The 23850-nt window shown below is 37.5% G+C and overlaps 1 protein-coding gene across 1 annotated transcript; it reads left to right on the top strand.

Annotated features, from left to right (window-relative positions):
- The first annotated feature begins 6670 nt into the window (after positions 1–6670).
- Positions 6671–23627, top strand: LOC109706062 (probable glycosyltransferase At5g03795). The gene is made up of 6 exons (XM_020226863.1): positions 6671–6872; positions 6955–7263; positions 8584–8870; positions 9542–9774; positions 9936–10093; positions 22996–23627. Exons 1-6 carry the CDS (start codon positions 6741–6743, stop codon positions 23095–23097), a joined length of 1221 nt encoding a protein of 406 aa, XP_020082452.1. The 5' UTR covers positions 6671–6740; the 3' UTR covers positions 23098–23627.
- The last annotated feature ends 223 nt before the right edge of the window (positions 23628–23850 follow it).

Raw genomic sequence — 23850 nt, 5'->3', positions numbered from 1 at the left:
ATATAAAAAATATATTCAATGTAATACTGCATGACGCCGATTGTCAATATTCAATATTCAATGTATTACCAGTTGAAGATCGGTCGAGATGGAGTCGAAGCGAGGATTGGAATAAAGGGACAAGAGAAAAATATCTTTTTTGTTGAGGAATCTTCGACTCAAGATGAGCCAAACACTTCTAGTAGTATAGAAGATTCGGCTGATAAGACCAAAATATATGCTGCAAAAATGATTAAAAATCAACAACCCTATAAATGTGCGTTCCTTAAGCTAGCATGAAAAGTGCGCGTCTCTGTATGTACTTATTCTTTTGACGTCGCAAAGACCGATTTAATTTTTGATCGGTTGTTAAAAGGCGATAGAATTAAGCTCCAGGAGAGTCAAACGTTACCTTCTGAAGAGAAATTAAATAGGAGAAAGTATTATAAGTTGCACCATTCGTGGAGTGTAACGACCCAGCCCACTAGCAATAATAACTCGTTGGGCCCAACCACAGCCCAAAATGCTTAAGCCCAGTTATTATTACTAGTGTCTAAGTCTCTTATAAGCCCAATGACAACCCCTTTCCCATCCAATGTGGGACTACTGGGGTGTCACAGACTCCCCCCGTTAAGGCCCTGACGTCCTCGTCAGTCCAATCGTACACACAGCCCAAGATCACCAGGCGATGTGAGACTCGTCTCGCTAGCCCGTCATCCAGACCCTGGCTCAGCCGAGACTCGCCACACATGTCCAGCTGGTGAACCGGCTCTGATACCAAATGTAACGACCCAGCCCACTAACAATAATAACTCGTTATATTGCTAGTGAGCTGGGTCGTTACATGGAGCCACAAGACAAACGAATATACAACCTTTAAAAAGCAAATTCAAAAAGAGATGAACGAGGGTCGGCTTATTTTTGCTTATCAAGAAAACGAAAATAGTATGAAAATTGACCAAAATCTATTTTCTTCTTATGTCAACATGGTGGATGTTAAAGGGAAGACATCTGCGAAAGAAAAGTTTGAGCAGGACATAGTTTACACCAAAATGGCTCTTCGGCTGTGCATACGATACAAAGCCGAAATGACATGCTGTGACTCGGAGGCGATAATTCAAGAGAAGAAACTGTATAGGGAATGGAAGGAGTTCATGGCATTCTTCGAAGAATGGGAAGATCTGTCCAAGGCAGAAAGTGATCTGGACAATTATTCGAGAGAAGATTCAAACAACTTCGAAGAAGAAGTGGAGTCTAAGAAAGATCAGAAAGACCTCGTGATACAAAATGTCCTGGACGATTATTATCATCGTCAAACTGAAAGGAATGAGCCGAAGAAGTTACCCTGAGATATCATTCGGCATACAACAGAGATATCTGGGATATCGGCCTAACTAGCATTATCAGGCCAAGCTGAGACCCGAGCTCGAAGGGATGACTGAGGGTGATATTGAATTCCTCGGTCGAAAACTAGTTTACGAACTCGACATCCAACCCTGGCCGAGACCATGGGAGGGAAAAGAAATCTTGAGAGAGTACCTCAGGATTGTCAAAGTGCCAGCTAATGTGTCAGTGGATCAATGGCACACGGCAAAAGCACCGGCTAGATAGTATGGGCCAATGTTGACAAAAACTCAAAAGGGTCGACAGGAAAGGTTACAAACTGAGGCCCGACATCACTGGGAGGAAGCTAAAGGAATGAGGCTGAATGTTTAAAGGTGGCCCGAGGTACAGCTATCCTTTCGACTTATGAAGAATGATCACGAAATGGGTAGTTCAACACCCGTACCTTGGTTGAAGTCCAAGATCGAGCAGTTGGCTCTCGCTGAGCCGACAAAGAAGGTGACACGAAAAGCATAGGAAGAAAATATCGCCTCTTTGGATACGATCATCAAGCGAGACAGATGGCCTCCCAAGGAGAGGGAGGTTCAGCCAGAAAGTGACTCTTCGGTCGAAGTAGCCAAAGAATTAGAGGAGAAGAAACAAAAAGTTCAGAAAGGATCGGCTGAAGAAAGCTTGGGTGATGCGACTATGGTGTATGCTCTACTATTCTCATTCAGAGCAAAATATATAGAGTTTGAGCAGCAGATCTATACAAGAGAGGAGCTATCAGCAGCTCAACTCCAGCTTGAAGATGCGAAAGCGGCTGATGCAGCGGTTTTCGAGAAGCCATCAGCCCTACAGACAAGGTTTGTTAGGCCTCTATTTATAAAGGTTTTAATAGATGGACGGCCTGTGGGCCGAGTTTAGATTGATGGTGGGGCAATGGTCAACGTCATGCCTACATCATTTTTCAAGAAACTAGGCAAAGCGAAGATAAACTCAAGCCCACCGATACGACCATGATTGATTTCACTGGGAACGGTCAACAAGCAAGCAGCGTACTCACGACTGAGCTCACGGTCGAATCTAAAACCCTTCAGACAGCTTTCTTTGCGGTGGATGTAGATAGCCACTACAATTTACTGCTCGGGCATGATTGGATTCACGCAAACGAGTGCGTACCATCCACCCTGCATGGAAAGCTTTTCCAGTGGATAGGAGATCGCGTAGAAAAAATTAGGGCCGAGGGACGGTCGCAAATAGTGGACAGTAACGTGGAAGACGTCGGTCATATCAACTGGGTCGACACCGACCCGGATCAAATCTCGTTTGTGCGGGTCACTAAAGAGAGGGTACAGCTAGTGCTTCTAAAGGATACAGAGGCATTGGTGGCCGTGGAAGAGCCACCAGACTGGTTAAAATGAAACATCAAAAGCTGGGAACAGAGGGTCTAGACGAGCTTCGGCAAGACAAGCCGACCAAAGAAGTCGGTTGCTTCATCGAATCGACCGACTTGGCCGATAAAAAATCATGTATTAGATCAGCCAAACCAGCTGATGAAGATTTGTGTGTGAAATCAGCCGAGTCGACAGATAAAAAATTATGTGATGAAATTCTGAGTTCAGGAGCTGATCTAAATGAAAACGAAACGGCTCAAGAGGTAGAAGATGTGAAAAAGCCTGGTCAAACTTGCGCTCAAACTACAAGAGGATCAAGACGGAGTCTATCGAAGAATCACCAATCAAGGTCGGCGAGAAAAAGCTGGAGACTCAAGATCCGTTAAAAGAAGTGAACTTAGGGTCGGACGAGAACAAAAAGACGACGTATATTAGCACAAAACTTTCGGCTCAACAACAGGAGGAGCTGACGAGGTTGCTAGTAAAATACAAGGATTGCTTCGCCTGGAGTTATGAGCAAATGTCTTGGCTGAGTCGAGAAATTGTAGAATATAGACTTCCTATTAAAAAGAGGTATAAGCCTTACAAAAAACCAGCTCGTAGGTTTGAGCCGAGTATTGTACTTTAAATTAAGAATAAAATTAAAAATCTTTTAATGACCGAATTTATTAGACCAGCCTGTTATGTTGATTGAGTATCTGATATCATACCAGTACAAAAAAATGACAAACTTAGATTTTGCGTCGATTTTAGAAATTTGAATTTGGTTACACCTAAAAATGAATATCGGATGCCCATAGCGGACATGCTAGTGGATTCGGCAGTCAGACATAAAATTTTATCATTTATAGACGGTCATGCGGGTTATAATCAAATTTTTATTGCCATAGAAGATGTAGCTAAAATGACTTTTAGATACTCGTGGTCTATTTAGACCTTTGAACGAGGGATCATCTGATCTTTCATTGTCCATTAAGTCAGCAAGTGTGGTTTGCCTCGCAGGTTGGTCTGCGCACTGCACAGTCTTCACTGACTTTCATAGAGTGGTTGGATGCACTCATTAACAATGAACGATTTTACGAGATTCGGGCATACTGCATGCATGTGTTGTGGTCCATTTGGAAGGCACGAAATGATTATAATTTTCAGCACAAGAAATTTTCATGTTCGGAAGTTTTGAGGAATGCGAGAATATGGACGAAGCTCTATAGCAAAGCTCACCTTCAGCCTCTCCATATTCCTGATCCGGCGACTATCAATTCTTTTTCACCATCAAATACCATCTGTTGGGTGGATGGTGCTTGGAAGGAAAATCGCTCGGGTGGAATTGGATATTTAGTCGTGGAAGGGGATGTGGACGTTTATTGTTGCGCAGCACCTTCCATCGATTTAGAAACTGCTCTTGCTGCAGAGATTCAAGCTTGTTCTGAGGCAGTTAAGTGGCTTCTAAATAATCGGCCTAATATCAAGTGCTCAATTTACACAGATTCGACTACTATCATTCATTCCTGTTTGTTTAAGGACCAGCATAACCCGTTTTCACTACGAGAATTAGAGCGTATGCCTTATGGTGTTCTTTTCAAAAAAAAAAAAGGATCGTGATACCTTTCGGCTTAAAGAATGCTAGAGTCACTTATCAAAGGGCGATGAATTTTATTTTTTAGGATTTGATCGGTAAAATATTAAAAGTTTACATCGATGATATTGTTGTAAAATCTAAATCACAGACCGATCATTGGGCTGATTTATAACTTGCTTTTGGGCGCATGAAGAAATATAATTTCAAAATGAATACTTTGAAATACGCTTTTGGGGTTTTAGCAGAAAACTTTCTTGGATTCCTGATACACCAAAAAGGAATCGAAATAGGTAAAAATAAGGAAAAGACGATTATAGAGTTACCACCGCCTAAAAATAAGGAGTTGCAGAGCTTATTAGGTAAAACAAACTACTTATGACGTTTCATATCTAACCTAGCCGGTAGAATCGGATTATTCACTCCATTTCTTTGTCTCAAAAATCAAGAGTAGTTTATTTGGATAGAGAAACAACAAAAAGTATTCGAAAATATTAACAGATATTTAGCGAATCCTCCGGTCTTTATTCCTTCTCAGTAGGACAAGTCGATGAAGTTATATATATCAGCTGCTGAAGAAAATTTATGGTGTTTATTGGCCCAAGAAAACAGTAAAAAAGAAGAACAAGCTATTTACTATCTTAGCTGACGCTTACTAGATGTCAAAAGACGTTATTCGGCAATAGAAAATTATGCTTAGCATTATATTACAATTTAGGGGCAATTGTTGGCGCCATAAAAGTTGCACCACGTGGTGAACCGGGATGCACCGTAAGTATAGCCCTTAAAAGCAGAAGCAAATGACATATGGTGCACCGTGAATAAAAAAGAACACATCAGAAACTGCAAAATGGTTAAATCTTTGCGGTTAAGATCGGCTAGTAGTGGCCCAAGAAATCAGGAATGTGACCGATCATGGGAATAACTGAATAACAACAGGCGAAATTATAAATAGATAAGAGACTCCTGACAAAGGGGTCTTTTTCCTCTGTGAACAAAAAAATCAATTTTTATTTCCATCGCATTTTACTACTTTCTAGGAGTAGTTTATCTATAATCTTTTAATTTTTTCTGCATTTACTGCCTTTTCTAGAAATAGTTTGTAGAGCAAAATTTCTTTCGAGATAGTACGCCGGGGCACACCCTTTTCGAAAATATTTTCAAAGTCTGAAACAATATATAAGCTTTTCGACTCTTCAGCCGAACAGAAAATACTGTGCTATTCCTTGACTCGGCTGATCTAGTTGAACCGAACTGACTGTGTGGTGTTAAGTTCGGCTGATTCGATCCCTCATCGGTTGAATAGCTTGATTCGATAACTGGTGCAAATTTCGAGGATCATCATTCGTAGCCGCTCTGTCTCCTCATGCGCTTCCTGAAGGAGGGTTTTTACTGAGTCAGTAGTCAAAGAAATTGGCTCGCAACATATTGTAATTTTATATATAACCCCTCTAATCCTCGGGCCTTTTTTTTTTTACTTGTCTTATCTTTTGTTTTTCTTTTTACATTAACAAAAACTCAAAAGGGGGTTAGTAAATTCTACAACTATTTAATTTTCGGGTTGTAGATATTATAATTCCTTTTTGGATTGTAGACTTTAGCAGTTCTCAATACAGAAAGGCCAAATTATATTTTTTGGTCCTCAAACTATAGAGTGTAGGACACTTTAGTTCTCAAAATTTTAATTTATCATAATATTAGACTTAAATTTTTTAATTTATTGCAATCAAATTAAAAAAATATAGTTAACGAAATATTAATGTGTCGCCAATATAAAAGTGATTTGATAATGATATTATTGATGATAGGATAATGATTAAAATATCATACTATTTTATATCGGCGAGACGTTAATATTTAATAAACTAAAATTATAATAATATGTAAAATTTTAATAATATAAAGGATAAACTTCAAATACCACCTATCTGGTTTCACACTTTCTCACTTTATTACTCTATAGTTTGAAGTGTATCATTTTAATACCCTATGGTTTTATTTTTCTTTTTCTATGAGCACCTCCGTTAACTCTCCGTTAAATCATATATATATTTAAGAAATTTTAGATACCTCACCTATAGTTTTTTTAATATTCACTTTAGTATCCCGTCGTTTATCAAATTTTTACTTTTAATACCCAATGGTTTTGATTTTATCACTGATTTAACGAAAAAATTAACGAAGAAGATAACGGAAAGAGAAAAACGAAACCATAGAATAATAAAGTGATACATTTTAAATTATATGATATTAAAATGAAAGGTGCAAACAATAGGAGTGATATTTAAAGTTTTTTCTAATATAAGTTATAATAAATTAAATTTTGAAAAATTAAAGTGTGAGTTGGCCAGATAGTTTGAGAAGTTAAATAGTTTTGAGGATCAAAATGAAAATAGTCAGTTCCACTGTTTTCGTTATTCTCGTCCCTTCACTCTCTGCTCGATCGCTCTTTTGCTCGGCCATCAATGGCGGGAGGGAAACCCACCCCCTCTTCCTCCTCCTCCTTCTCCGTACCCCGCTCCCTCCTCGCCCTCGCTGCCGTAACCCTAATCTCCCTCACCTTCCTCACCCTCCGCTCCCTCCGCTCACCTCCCCAGGTACCTCTCTTCCCCTTCCCTCTCCCTCTCCCTCTCCCTCTCCTTTCTCTTCGATCCCTCACCGTCTAGGGTTTCCTCTCAGGCCACCGTCATCGTGGACGCTGCGGATCCGATCTCTTCGTCTTCGCCATCTCCGCCCTCATCTTCGGTTTACCACTCCCCGGAGGTGTTTCCCATGAATTATGCGGAGATGGAGCGGAGATTTAGGGTTTATGTGTATCCGGACGGGGATCCGGGGACGTACTACCAGACGCCGCGGAAGCTGACGGGAAAGTACGCGAGCGAGGGGTACTTCTTCCAGAACATTCGGGAGGGCCGGTTCCGGACGGAGGATCCCGACGAGGCGGATCTCTTCTTCGTCCCCATTTCGTGCCACAAGATGCGGGGGAAGGTAGGGTTTTGAAATCCTTTGCCCTTTTTTTTTCTGGATTAGTTGTTCAGTTGGTGTGAGCTCATTGTTATTACAACAATGTTAACCTAGTAATTTACTTCAGTTAGTAGTAAGTTGTCATTTGTAAAAGATCGAATCTTGAACAGTTTGAGATTATCTTGATAATGCTAATGGGTTGACTCCCTCCCCTAGTTTTGAAGTTGCAAGCTTTAGCAACTTTGGTGTTATTAGGTATTAGAAGAGCAGATAGTGATGATGATTGATTACATTTTATGGGGTTAACTGCCCATATACTTCATTATTAGGTAGTTGGAATTCCAAAAGGAACAGAATGTAATTGCTTCTGAACTGCACTTCAATGCTAAAATTGTGTTATTCCCTGTGTTACTGGACTTACCTCTGCTTATCATGAATGCAAATAATGAAGCTAAATATCTACATGCTGAGTTACATTGGCTATTGAATGTGTTTGCTTACATATACGCAACTGAAATAGATTTGTTTAGATTGTAGAGGGAATTTTGGACTGATCATTGCCAACTTATTATTTTTCTTGTTTGCTGTAAACTGCTACGTTTTGAAAAATTAAATGGTCCGAATTCCTAAAGATAGTTAGTAAGATGAGAATCTTATACATCACATCTCATTCATAAAGTGGACTCATTTATCAATCAGCGGGAACTTATAATTCTTGTACAAGGTTAGCTAAAAAAAGAAAGAAAGAAAGATGGTGCCTTCCAAATAGGACAAGACTGCTTTTTCTTTGTCTCTTGCTACTCAAACTGCAGTTTTCTGTAGGTAAGTTTGTAAAAGAAATAATTGAAGAGAGAGGAATAAGCCTGTGTCTATTTTCTTTTGTGATACAATTTAAGATTTCTTTAATTTATATTGAATCTATTTTAGGGGTCATGCTTTTGTTTATTTTATATTGTGGACTAAACTCAAGTCAACATCCATTGCCCTAGATCAATTGGTCCATAGTCCATGGCACCACTTACTTGTACATTTATTGAGGATGAGTCTTTCCAAAGCAGATCCATACAAGCATATACTGCATCTACATTACCATGTCCAGAGAAAAGGAACTCAGATAGAGTTTCTTTCTTATTTTTGAATGCCATATAGAGCAGAAAATCCTTGTACAGAAAAATATACCGATGGAAAGTGTCCCACTGGAATACGACAAAATTTATTAGTGCTTCATATAATTGGTGTAGCAAATGGTTGATTTGTGCAATATGTGCACAAACTGGTTTCTCTTATAATTATTGTTTCGTACAATTACATTCAGTATCCACATGATGCATTCTTAATTTGCAGGGCATTTCTTATGAGAATATGACGATAATAGTGAAGAATTATGTTGAAGGATTGATTAATAAGTATCCTTACTGGAATAGGACACTGGGTGCAGATCACTTTTTTGTCACCTGCCATGATGTTGGTGTGAGGGCATTTGAAGGACTTCCACTGCTTGTAAAAAACTCCATTCGAGTTGTCTGCTCACCAAGCTATGATGTTGGGTATATCCCACACAAGGATGTTGCTCTTCCTCAAGTGCTGCAACCATTTGCACTTCCAAGGGGAGGAAACAACATTGAAAACAGGTTAAGTCTTAATTCTTTTCTAATATCTGAAGCCATCTGTCCTACTATAATTCTTACAGGTGAATATAAACCTTGCTTCTTTTTTTTTTATCAAAAATCTGTCAATGTATAACTTCTAAATATCCTGATAGAAGAAATGTAAATTCTCAAACTATGTTCACGTCTCAACAGAAGAACAATAATTTGGTTAGGAAGCTGCATTAAAGCACCAATTGTATTTTGTTAAGTTCTTTTTTGAAGCTAGTCCTCCATCAGGTCTGATGTTTTGACATGTTTGTATATTTGTGGACGGTGACCAATAAGTCACACAGTGCATACACTGTAGGTTAGCTTGTTTGCCAGTGCATGCATCTTAATTCTTAGAATTTCTCCATGTTCTTGTTGAGCTCCAATCATGCTTGGTACACCATCATAAGTACGATAACAAAAATATGAGATACCTGATTTGTTGTCTGGGATTTGGTTATCTGCAGATGCTTGTGCAGATGTTAGTACTTGTGAATTTTTTATTTTATATTCAACCTTGCGCCAGTATAATAACATATTGATACATGTTGAACATTCCTATTCTAAGCAATAATGTGGTTTCTGGCCATGTACTTATAATTTCGAAAATTCTATCCTTTTTATTTTGGACTTTCTCATAAGTTGTTTTTTTGAATCAACGTCAGGACAATACTTGGATTTTGGGCTGGCCATCGTAATTCAAAAATAAGAGTTATTCTAGCCCGTGTTTGGGAGAATGATACAGAGCTTGCCATCAGCAATAATCGGATAAGCAGAGCTATTGGAGAATTAGTTTACCAGAAGCAATTCTATAGGACTAAATTTTGCATTTGTCCAGGTGGCTCCCAAGTTAACAGTGCCCGTATAGCTGACTCTATTCACTATGGCTGCATTCCGGGTTAGAGCCAATCTTCCAATCTTTTGCCAATGTTTCTACTCTACTTCACTTTTTGGCAGAATTAGATTGTGTTGTAGTGTTCTTTTCTCTTGGAACTGAATGCTACTTTTCCAATATTGTCCTTCTGTTTATACTCACAAATTGTTTCTTCTTTTTTTCAGTAATTTTGTCAAATTACTATGATCTGCCATTTAATGACATTCTTGATTGGCGGAAGTTTTCTATTATACTCAAGGAGAGTGATGTCTACCAGCTAAAGTCTGTTTTGAAGTCTATTTCTAATGAAGAGTTTATTGCACTGCACAACTCCTTAGTCGAGGTACGTCGTATTGTCAAATTTCTTGATGATTCAGACTTTTACTACTTGGTTGTGTAATGATTTCTGGTCATTATCAAATAGTTTGTTGTCTTGCAAGTTTATGCAACCACTATACATCTATTATAAACTGTGAAATAGTGATTACCTTATTTATTCACATCCTATTTTGCATATTGCTGCTGGGAAGATGTATATTATTTTAAAAAACAAACATATTTATGAAAAATTTCTACCAAATATTGATGCTTACAACAATATTGATGAGCAGTATATACACAACACACAAATTACAGAACTGAAGATCTTATCTTGTTATTCTTTGTAATCAGTGACGATGACAGCTCCATTTGCTTGCCATGTCAATGTTCTATATCTCAAGAGGAACTGAATCTGAAGAAACACAATTTTAAATTAGGCTAAATTACATAAAAGCCCCTTGTCAAAATCCTATTTTTCACTCCCCCACCCCCCCCCTCCCCGGTCATTTAAAAACCTACACTTTGCCCCCTTGTAAAATGGAAAATATTCATGTGTAAAATGACCATTTTGCCCCTCACCATTTTCGTCTCCTCCATCATCTTCCTCAACCGCCGCCTCGATCGGCCGCGATTTCTCTCCATTTTCTTCTCCACCTGCTCCCTTTCTTCTCCTGCACCCTCGTCGCCCCTCGATTTCAGCGACAGTAGGGAGGAAATCGAGGTGGGCGTTGATGGAGAGGTAGGCAAGGGCAACGAGGGCGAAGGCGAAGCAGCGGAGGAGGGCGAAGGGGATGTGGGCGAGGGCGAGGCGGCGGAGGGCGAGGCGGCGAGGCGGCGAGCCGGAGGGAGGCGAAGCAATAGGAAAGAGGGCGGAGGGGTATTTTTGGCATAAAAAAAATATTTTATAACATAACCCTAACGGTAGGGGTGAAGTGTCATTTTACAAGGGGGCAAAGTGTAGGTTTTTGAATGACAGGGGGAGAAAGTGAAAAATCGGGTTTTGACAGGGGGGTTTTCTATAATTTAGCCTTTAAATTAAGATATTTGGTAAACCATAGCTAGACTGGAAATGATATCATATTCAAAGGCTACAGTTAGGAATCTTATTCTTGGATATGACGGAGCAAAATTATCGGCCTTCTTGATAGCTAGTTCAAGATTTTGTCTCTTTTCTTTTCATCCGATGCGCTTTCCTCATCAATTCCTTTTTCCTAACTACCCAACCCTTTAGTTTTGTGTCAAGTCTTCCTTTTTGATCATTAAATACATGCCTCATTGCTAACTTCGCCCTCTATACTGTAAGATATATGGTTTTGACTTCTTTGCTCTGGGATCTAAACTATTGGTTGGGAAGTGTATTTCTTGGTGTGGCAATTTCATTTTGTTGGTTCGCTAGGGTTACTGGCAGCTATGTTTCATTTTTCCTCAGGGGTGTGTTTGGTTCTATGTAAAACTATGAAAAATTATTTTCAAGGAAAAAGGCTTTTCCTTTTACGATTTCTGACGGTTGGTTAGAAGGAAAGTAAAAGTTGTTTTCCAGCTATTGTTGGTTGGTTTGTATGAAAAAGAAAAGAAAATTTGTTTTCCTTTTTGTATTTTCTTGTTTGGTTGGTAGGAAAAAGTGAGATAGAAATACCTCCTATATGTTGGAGGTGCCACTATTAAAAATTGATATATTTTGGTGAATAATAACAATTGTAATATGAGTTCAATTAATTGTATCAAAATAGTTCTACGTACTTCTTGTTTATAAGATCCCAACATTGCCACAACCATTTATATGTTTTTTTTTTTGAAGTTCAACTGCTCAAATTGTCCATAAAGCATTTAAAAACAGCGTAAGGACATGCATATAATGGACAAGATATATGTAATCTGTCTAATTCTTATACCAAAAAGTCATCTGAACGATATGGATATAAAGCAATGGAATACAATACTTTAAAAAAAGATAGAAATTACAAACTTGCAAACAAAAATAATCAGCATATAATATATTAACAAATAGAGTGAGTCTTCAAAATAAAACATCAACTATTTAACATCAAATTTTTAGACAAATTCTAGTGAAACCAGAACCCAAAAGTAAGTAGTGTGACACCCCAATAGTCCCACGTCGGATAATGTGGGAGAGTATGATGAGTTTATAAGTGACGAACACACTAGTAATAATAACTGGACTTAAGTATTTTGGGCCGGTGGTTTGGGCTCAACGAGTTTTTATTGCTAGCGGGTCAGGTCATTGCATTTGGTATCAGAGCCAATTACCAGCCGGAAATATGAGATGTATCTCACATCGCCCGGTGAATTTAGGACTGTATGTGATTGGGCCGAGTTGACATGGATGTCAGGGCGTTGACATGGATGTCAGGGCCTACTAAACGAGGGGAGAGGAGTATGTGACACTCCAATAGTCTCACATCGGATAACGTGGGAGAGTATGATGGGTTTATAAGTGACGATCACACTAGTAATAATAATTGGACTTAATCATTTTAGGCTGGCGGTTTGTGCCCAACGAGTTATTATTGCTAGCGGTTCGGATTGTTTGCAAGTAGGTAAAAAAAATAGCAAACTACATAGTAGTACCATCTATACTATGCGCCAACTTACATCCAAAACCATCAAGTTCCAAAAGACAAATTACTATACTAACAATTTTAAATACTTAGCAACCAGACTAAAATTACTTTAGAAATTGGTCTTCCATTCAACTCGCATTTCTGGGCTACGAACTAAAAAAAGTTTTCCAACTATCTCATTTCTCAAGTACGCATATGCAACAATACCTATGTGCTTGGGGATATTATATGACTTTATAGAGCTCCATGTCTCCTCTTTGTGCATAATCTTGGCATCCTTCATTGAATCTGCTAATTCTCCAATCTTTTGCACTAATAATAGAAATTCTGAATCTGAATGTTTTTGTTTCTTGGCTTTTGAGGTTGTACCTATGCTAGACTTGGTCGCCAGTTGATCAGGATTTTGTCGTTTATGTCCTTGAGAAGAGTTGTTGGTGAAATGTGCTTGCTTTCTTCCGAATATAAATCCTCCAAGCCAAACTCATCACCATCATCATTGTTCTCTTCTTCATCAAGATTAATATTATTTGGATCATCCAATGCAAATTCTCCAGTTGCTTGATCATCTCCGCATATGATTGCTAGCTCGTCATAGTGCTGAATAGGACAATTTAGGTAGCATACATCTTTGGGATGAGCCTACAAGAATATAAAATAAATAACTTCTTAGTATAAAATATGAATGATATATGAAATTTAAGATGAAACTGAAAAAAAAACATTACCTGAATAAAGTCTTGGTAAGATCCTTCACTTAAACTAATAGTTTTGCTAACTGGATCCCATGAAGCACCACTCAAAACTTTTTAATTGAGTGATTCTAGACCACTTCGTCTTGAAGGTGCGCAGCCGATTTTCAACTTTAGTCCAATTACAAGAAACTTGGAATTTGGATGACATTGCTCTTGCCGCAGCTACAAAGGCTGGCCTTTTGTATGATTTGTCCACTTTCATACCAATACTAGCTTGATGTACCAAAAATTTTATAAGAAAGTCGGACATCTCATTTGTCCACTTAAAACGTTTTTAGTTCCTTGATTTACACTAGCTTCAGAATTATGCTAAACTGACATTGATTGTGTATTACTATGTTGCTCCACTAGTGTAATGACCCGCGCTTCACGGCGGGAGGTCGTAACATTGAGAGCTAATAATATGACTTTCATTATATTTATTTATCACGAAACATACAGATATATATATATATAACATTCACATTATGTAAGATAACTAAATATATAATATAGAAATTCTTTCACGTAGTTAAATTAAGTAGAGATCAAACCATCACCTTCATGACACTTTGTTTGTTGGTGAACAGATAATCTATATATACAAGAAAGTTTGGGGGAGAGGATGATGCATTCTACATGATCGAAATAGAAAGACAAGAAAATATTTTATGTTATATTTGGGATTTTTTGTTTCATGCACCATGTGTGAGTTTAACCATCTTGGTTATATATTAGAAAAGATTCGGTAGGAATAAATGCATCGGTAATGATAAAAGAAGCAAAAAGGGAGAAGGATATTCTAATAGTATGAAAAAATTTTGTTAAGAGAAAAGGTCATCTTTGTGGTGAGATACTATTTCTATTGGAATTTTAAAATAGTAAAAGACAATTTAAAATAATTCATGAGTCTGAAAATTAGAATTGAACAGGAAATTTACATTTTCTGTAAGGAATAATAGTTTTTTTTTTTAGGAGATAACAGTGTAAAAAAATCATTTACTTTGATACTATACCAGAATTATCTTCTTAGGTAGTACTTTAAAGTTTCGTGTCATTCTACATCCAAAAGATGAGGAGAATAAAACAAGCAATCTTGATACAGATTAGTTGGTAGACTTCGGCTGACAAAGAAAAAGCGTTCGAACTCGTTAAAATTAAGGATGACGTTTTCTTAGTTAATTTTAACTTGAGCTGCAAATCTTATTGTTTAACATGATACACAGGATGCATGAAACAAAATGTTCCATAGTACATGCCCCTTTAACATAGCCCATGTGAGTCCATGTGAGGGAGGGAGAACTTGTGAGGGAGAGAGAAAACCCATATAAAAGAAAGGCCACGTGGCTCGACGAAGGAACGGCATTTGGTTTCAACTTTAGTATAGAGTTTAATAATAATATGACTTTCATTATATTTATTTATCACGAAGCATACAGATATATATAACATTCACATTATGTAAGATAAATAGAGACAAACATACAAATATATATAACATTCACATTATATACAACATTCCTTCACGTAGTTAAATAAGTAGAGACAAACCTACACATTCATGCACCTGTTTGATGGTGAACAGCAATGCTATATATAGAAAAAGTTGGGGGGAGTATGCATGCACTCTAATGATAAGAAAGATAGCAAAAGGATAAGAAAATATTCTATGTACTATGGGATTTTTTGTTTCATGCACCCTGTGTTTGATGTTAAACAATATTGGTATATATAAAAAAAGTTGGGTAGGATAAATGCATAAGAATGATAAGAAAGAAAGCAAAAGGAGAAGGAATATTCTATGTAGTATGAAAAATTTTGTAAGAGAAAATGTTATCTTGTGGGTGAGATACTATTTCTATTGGACTTAAAAAAGTAAAAGACAATTTTCAAATAATTTACGGTGAAATTGAAATAAAAACAGGAAATTTAGAACTTTCTGTAGGGAATATAGTTTTTTTTTTTTTAGGAGATACACAGTGTAAAAAAAAAAAAAACCTTTGAATATATGCCGGAATTATTTTTCTTAGGCTAGATTTAAAGTTTCGTGTCATTCTGACACTCCAAAAGTGAGGACGGAAAATAACAGCAATCTGATAAAGATTTTAGTTGGTAGACCTTTCGACGACAAAGAAAAGGTTCAGAACTGTAAAATTAAGATGACGTTCTTCTGGTTGATTTTAACTAAGCTTGCTTTTAAAATCATTATTGTTTAACATGATACACAGGGTGCATGAAACAAAATGTTCCATAGTACATGCCCCTTTAACATAGCCCATGTGAGTCCATGTGAGGGAGGGAGAACTTGTGAGGGAGAGAGAGAAAACCCATATAAAAGAAAGGCCACGTGGCTCGACGAAGGAACGGCATTTGGTTTCAACTTTAGTATAGAGTTTAATAGTATCCTGTTATGGCTACATGATTAGACTAGTTAACTAACTAAAATATAAATCAAATTACAATATAAATCATATAACAAAATACACTGAATCTTAAAATAAAATACATACCGAATTTTAATCAAACATAAAAATCAAAGCACATATTGATTTCTAAAAAAATCATCACATCAAATTTCAAAACAAGATACATTACATAGCAAATTTCATTGCACACTACATACTAAAATACACAGTAAGTATCAAAACCAAAAAATGAAAGTACAAACTATATTCTATCCAAACCATTATCACAAATATTAAAGTGTATAGCAACTTACATATCCAAAATCGTAACAATTTATAACTCTAAGCTACCTTCTCAAAAATTAAAAAACAATATATAACTCTACCCAAGGTCTATATTAGAGCTATCTATACAAAAGTTGAAAGGTTCAATAATACATATCAAGTAGAACCACAATCTCTTTTCCACATTTGATCGGCAATTTGATCCCTTAACCGCCCACTCCCAGTTTTCTTCTCTTTGTTCTCTTGTCGATCTAGCATATGGATTTGAGTGAGTTTGTTGTGTCCTTTCTACAGTTCTCACAATTCGATCCCTAGGTGATACACCTATTATGAAATTATGCAAGATACAACACACAAGAACTAAAGCAACCTGTGTTGGATATGGAAAATGAGGATAACATGTTAAAATGGATAACATGTTAAAATTTTAAATTGTTGCTTCAAGATTCCAAATGGACGTTCTATGGTTGTTCTTAGTGAGGGGTGTCGTAGGTTGAATAGCTCCTTTGAGTTTGTTGGAGGAGTATCTTCACTAAAATCTTTCAAGTGATATCGAGTGCTACAGTAAGGAGAAATGAAACATTTTTTTATGAAATATCCTGCATCAACAAGAAAGTACTTCACTACATTTCACAGCAACCACTACTTAGTAAATGGACTATTAGGATTAGAATTAATTCAATTATTAGTAACCTACCTTCTAAAATAAGTCTATTTGGTCTCTCCAACACATTGCGTAGAACAGTACACTCAGTAGCTGATCCTTCTCAACCAGCCAATGTATAGGAAAATATTAAATCAAATCTAACTGCGGCCATAATATTTTGAGTAGGTCCTTGGTATCGTCCACAGAATTGACCAATAATGCTACTAGGTACTCTAGCTGGCACACGTGTACATCTATTGCCCCTGTACAATCCTGCAACGTAAGATCGTGCATCTCGATTTACTATTATCAACTTAAATAAAAAAAAATTATCAATCACTCTTAATTATAATACAATACCTTGAAAAATAGCCAAAATCTGAAGTCATTTTTCATTTTGTCTGGTATTATTGCGGCAGGTGGAGACATAAGCTCATCTTTGAGAGATGCAATAGCATTCAATGTCGTTTTAAAATATCAGCTAACGGTCCCACCAGAACAACTAAATTATTGCCAATTACTCTATTTTTTTTATTATGCCCAATTGTGTGTAAGAACGTCATTAATTGTTTCTCAACTGATACATGGATAGAATCACATAGTAGGTGTGTTTCTCTGATCATTTTGCTCAAGTGATAAAAGGATTTTCTATCCATTCTAATCATTGCAATAGAAATTCTATCACTACGGCGGATTCTATTTAGATAAGTTTGTCTATCCAAATCATTATATGCGGATAATGTGTCGGAACTGTCACGCCCCGATGCCGCTACCAATTTGGTCCGGTCGGGCGCGTCGAACAGACGCCGAACGGACAGCACCTCTCCTGTCCGCCCAAGGCTAAACAACCAGATCATGTACAAACAAGCGCCCAGGAATGCTTAGATAACATACATGATCGAACATAGCGCACACAAGTGCAATGCATCTAAGAGCAAGAACCACAAGTAATATACTAGTGTATAAAGAGAGATAGTCTAACTATTACATTCATTCATCTACCAAAATGTGAATACATAGTTTTCCTCAAAATACAAATAGCTCTCCCATGTCTATCCAAACATCATCTAGTACACGAGGGTACTCTAATGCATAAAGGAAAAGCTACCCACTAAGCTCACTTAGGGCGCTATGCCCTTGCCGCGGTCCTCGCTTGACTCGCCTCTGTGTGTACCTGTACCCCAAAACCACACGGGGTGAGAACTATATAAATATAGTTCCCAGTGGGTTCGGCCGCCGACGCCGCCGGTTTTCCCACTAGGTCTAAGCTGGCACAGATAGAGAGATAGATAGATATATAGAAAATGAACTGCAACTACTCTATCATGCCATCAATGATAATAATGCATGCAACAACTACTATCATGCTAGTATCATGTCATGAGTATATAAAGGTGCATAGTAATGTAAACTACAACATACACTATGTCTACTCAAGGTAATAATGCAAGTCTACTATGCATTTCATGTTTCTTACCCAATTCACTTGGTTAACCCGAAGGTTAAACCCTCGACTCACTCTCAATCTCATAGGTGAGGAGAAACTGCACTCGCACACCGAGACCGTCTGCGGGACAACTACGTCTGCCCCTAGTGAAGTACTCCGGAGACTCGTGCTTCGATGGAGCGACCACCGACAAGCAAAACAGACTAGTGAGTATGATCCAATCCTCTCAAGAGGATACCCTGTCTACTAGGGTCAATGTGCCTCTGCTGCACAGTCATGATATATAATCAATGTTGGGACCTCTACTATCCCTAGGTTCATGTCAAGTTTACTACACTAGACTCAATGCCACTCGTTCGATCATTGTAGTAAGTTTTCTACTAATTGACATGCCACTCGTTCAAGTTTAGTGTCTCTACTACACTAGTTCAATGCCACTCTACTAGGCTATGTCCAAGTTCGGCTCTTTATGCCGCTATAGGATTCTATGCCATAAGACCCAATCCTCATGCTACCCTAGTCTAGGTGTTCAACTCATAAGTACACTACTAAGAAGCATGCAAGGAAAAAGGAAATATACATTTATTAATCCTATAATGCAATATGATCAACACATATGTAACTTAGACATAAAAAGAAACCCGGATGTTCCGGAACGACACCCCCCACCTTTCGTGTATACGGAGGCTCTATAAGTGTGCCTCGGCGTCCTTTACGACGAAGCCTCGGTCTTCTTGTCCAAAGCGATGCTCAACCGGCCTTATTTTGCCGATAGTTCTTAACCCGCTCGACGAATCGAATTTCCGACTTCGCCCCCGCGTTTAGGCACCTACCAATTAGGTTTACAAGGCCTCAAATGAGATCAATCCCATACTTTACCGAAAAACCCTATTTTGGTGCCCTAGGGTTAGCATCAAGCTAAACCCACCTCAAAACCCTAGATTCTAGCTCTAATCCTTCCATTCATGGTGTTAGGGATCCATTTGATCCCATCCAAAGAGCTAAAACCGAAAAACCCCAAATCTCACAAGCTAGGGTTAGAAACTTACCTCTAGGTTAGCTTAAAAGAGAGAAGAGAGGATGAGGGAGAAGTCCAAAAGCCTTCTTTTGTTGATCTCCTCCTTCTTCTCCTTCTCTTTCTTCCTTCTTTCCTTCTCCTTTCTTCTTCTTCTTCTTTTCTCCTTCTTTTCTAGAGAGAGAGAGAGAAAAGAGTGTGTGTGAGGGAGAGGGGGAAATGAGGGCCGAGGGAGAGAGAGGGGTCCCCCATGCCTCATATTGTAACAATATCCCAATAAGCCCCTCACCTTTCCACTCTGCGCACTGCCCTTACTGGGCGTTCTGCGCGCGGAGGGACCGGTCTCCCCGACTTGGGACCGGTCCCCGAGGGCTTCAGCTCGGGTCACGCGTTCGAGTACCGGTCTCTCCCAGAGAGACCGGTCTTCGGGAGACCGGTTCCTTCCTGAGAGACCGGTTCCCGAGAGTTGGGACTTCAGGACTTAGCCAATTTTTTGGCTTTTCGCGCTGGGATCACGTTCTGGAACCGGTCCCTCACTGCCAGGGACCGGTTGCCTCAAGCAACCCCCGCAACACCAGCCGATGGGACCGGTCTCTCCCTGCCAGGGACCGGTCCCCGAGAGCAGTTTTGCTCCAGTGCAGATTTCGCACTATTTGCTCTCGCGGACTCGTTTTCAATGCACTTTTGGTGTTTTTAATATCTTTGGTTTTTCCAAAGTACACCAACACGACCCTTGGCCGATTCGGGATGAGGTCAAATCCTCGTATTTCGAGAATTCACTTCCTCACATAATGTCTTAGGAATGCTTGAATTTTTTTTTACAACTTTCGCTATTGCTGCACAAATAAACGAAAAGGCAAAATTTTCAAAATCTTCAGATTGAGGGGGGCATCCTCCATGTGCAAATCCATCTACAAAAAGAATTATATTATAATGGTAGCAGACAAATTTTGAAGTTATATAAATAGCTGATCATGCAAATATAGTTCACCAAAGTTGAGACAAGTTTGAAGCAATTTTAAAAGACAAGTAGGTTGCCAAAGATGTAGGCAAATTTTAAGCAGTTTCAAAAGATAAATAGATGAAAATTTTAAACCTAAGAGTCATAAAAAGAATCGCAAACAATATAGAGTATGACTTGCCCTATTGATAGTCGCAAAATTTAAAAGAAATAGAATTAGAAAAAAAAAATCAGCAGAATAGGAGCGAAAGCATATTAGAAGTATTTAAAAAATTAAGATAAAAATGTAAAAAACTTATCTCTACTATCACCCCGTTTGATCTAGCTATCAAATCTTTAAAATATTTGGTTTTTCTACCTAGCCTTGTAATTTATTTGATTTGAACCAAGTAATAATTTTTAACTTCAAAATTTAAATGCATCATATATTTTTACGGGCTTAATTAGCGTTCTTTTTACAATTCTGCAACTATAAATTTATCAAACTAAACAATCAATTTTTAAATTTTATACTGGAAGAACTATCAAATGACATAATCAAACAAATTGAAAGGTTAGGGAGTAAAATTAAATTTTTAAGTTGGATAGTCAAATCAAAATGGTCTATAATTCAACTAAGTTCTATACATTTTTAACTTAAAAGAAATAGGAATTACAAAATATTATTTTTTAATAGTCATTGATAGCAAATTAAGACATGTATTGCAAATATACATTCTAATCGAAGTGTTATAGAGCTAGGCTCCTATGCTTTCGAAAGTACAGATGCCTCCGTGCTTGTAAGTTGTTTTCGATGATGGGACATCTGATTTGGCGATCGGTTCCGTTAGACATGATCTACGCTATTGAAACTATCTAGAAACTAAATTTCATAATTTTTTGACTTCGTTTGTCTAGTGAACGAGTAGCCTTAAAATGAACGGCTGACAATGAAAATCTCATAAAAAACAGTGATAAAGGACTCAAATTTCAAATCGGATGTATTGATCTTGCTATTGATATGAAGTAGAATTTTCTATTAAATTTTCATGTAATTTGAATACTTCTACACCGTTGAACTTAAAAACGTGCCACATCGGCCGTTAAAATAGTCATTTTTGAGATCTTTAGATCGCTTGGTAAATGATGTCAAAAAATTATAAAATTTGGTTTCTAGATAGTTCCAATAGAGTAGATTATACCTAATGGAGCCAATTGTCGAGTCGGATGTCCTATCATCGAAAACAACTTACAAGCACGGAGGTCTCCGTACTTTCGAAAGTACCGGAGACGTACTCAAGTGTTATATATGAATAACAAGAAGATACTGCTAGTTTTGGGGGGTCGGGGGTGGGGGGGAAGGAATATATGAAATGCATAGTATTTATTCAAATCATCTATGTGGAATTCATAGAAAAAATGTAATAAAACTGTATGGTAGAAAATGAAATACTGAGAAAGAGGCAGACTTTGATTGCACAAACTCATCAGTAACTTTAAAGTTTATTATATTCTGGAAATGGGATTTCATTTTATCTCTACTAATTGCACAAAAATCTTCTAGAAGGAAGAGAATGGCAGCTAAAGTCTTTGTTTTAGAAACCTTGACCTAAGCAAAATCAAGTACAGAGACTTGGGTTTAAATATCTTGATCATTCTCACTCTTGGGTCGAAATAGAATTAATGTAATTTTAAAGTCGTAAATACTACCTATAGATGAAATAGAATAAGTATTTATGGGCAAAGAGAGAGAGATAGACCTTTGAAGCTATTGGAGCCAGAAGAAACAAAAAAGTACCTTGTTCCTGAATTGAAGAAGAGGAAGCTGTAGGTGTGTTTTAGGGTTTGAGAGTGGTGAGTAGTGAGAGAGAAGTATTTTGCAGGGTGGTGACTTTAGCGTGGGAAAGGGAAAAAATATTTTCGTTTTCCCGTGTGTCGCTCGCTCCACTTTTCATTTTCCACCTCTGCCAGGCGGAAAACGAAAGGGCATATTTTCCCTAAAATATGTAAAAGTAATTTTCGTTGAAAAATTTTTTACGCCGAGCCAAACGACTGGAAAACTGTTTTTCAGCTGAAAAACTATTTCCGGCCTATTTTTACATGGAACCAAACACACCCTCATGGTCTGTGAGCTATTTTGATCTTCTTGGAGCAGTTATCTGTTTGTACTAGGAAAGATCCACCACCCTTTGTTTGCCTTGGGTGAATTCTGATCGAAAAATTGCGGTGGAAACCAATCTGAATGTAGACACTTCAGTTTCATTTATAATGAGTTGAAAGAAGGCTTAAACACTTCAGTTTAGACTATAATGAGTTGGAAGAAGTCTTAGCTTTAGAATCCAAGTTAACCCAAATTAGCTTATGGAATCTAATGTCATTGCCTTGAGAATCTTTTTTTATTTTTTTATATTGTAATTTCATATCTTTAGTAGATGAAAATGATAGAAAATCAACTTTATTCTTTATAAAGACAGGACATCACTTTGATTCCTCAAAAATGTTGGAAAAATATGTCTTTACTATGACGACTGTTCTGTTTCTTTATGTTTAATCTGATTGACTTGAAAAGTTCTAAGACCTTTTAACAAACAACCGAATCCAAATGGACAACAGAAACTGTAACCGAAACCGAAACGGAGATTTTCCGAACCATTCTGCAAGCTATCCTGTCAATGGAAATAGCAGCAGTCATTTGGTGCCATTGCTACATTAATCGGCAATCACAGTTTAAGAAAATTGCTATGTTCATGAATTTTCAGTTTGCTACGTAGAACTTGTTTGAAGCATGAATAGTGTTTTGAGTGCGTCTTCAGGATTTAAAGAAACTGGTTGCTTCATCTTCATTTCTTCTGACAGATTATATTGTTTATCAGGTCCAAAAGCACTTTGAGTGGCATTCACCTCCACAGCCTTACGATGCATTCCACATGGTAATGTATGAGCTTTGGTTACGGCACCATGTTATCAAGTACTAAGCCTGAGGTCACATACCACATCTTTTATGTCGTGGCTATTCTGCACCAAGATTGGAGACTGGATAAATAGACATTTTGGAAAGCTCATGCCGGCCTAGTCGACTGATTGTGTTCACTGTTTGATACATTTTGTCACGTCTCGAGAATTGGGCGGTTTACCCTAAGTAACAAAATCCAAAATTCGCCAACAATTAGCACTCCAATGTCGATCTTAGCTTCCTGAAGATACATCTTGCTTCATGTAATGGATCCATTAGTGTGAGAATGATGAGAGAACAGTTGTTTTTATGTTGAGAAGCTCTATTCTTTTCTTTTTCTCTTGACCTGGGAGTGCTTTTTTCTCCTTTCACAGCTTGAAACTATTTATTTTGTTCAATGTAATTATTGGTTATCACTTTATTTAAGCTGATAGTTTCTCCTGTTGATGCTTATAAAGATTGATGCAAATGCACAGAGATTCAATTGTTATACTTGTAAAAACAGTTGATTAGGAGATCAATGAAGGGGTGAGTTCTATTTTGGTTCTCTCAGAGGCAAAGTAATAATGCTCCTTTTTTTTTTTCATAGAATAATCCATGAATGTTTGCAAAATTCGCAAGAAAATGTGTTAGCTCCGATATGCATTCAAATATTACAATAGTTATCAATTATAGTTTTTAACTTTCTTATCCTAAAAATGGAATGAAATCAGAAGAATACATAACATGTTTTAGTTCTATAATAATTATACACAGCATATTTATTCGTCGCAGT

This window comes from Ananas comosus, unplaced genomic scaffold (genome assembly GCF_001540865.1).
Source record: "Ananas comosus cultivar F153 unplaced genomic scaffold, ASM154086v1, whole genome shotgun sequence".
Lineage (NCBI taxonomy): Eukaryota > Viridiplantae > Streptophyta > Magnoliopsida > Poales > Bromeliaceae > Ananas > Ananas comosus.
This window is presented reverse-complemented; position numbering and strand designations above follow the sequence as displayed.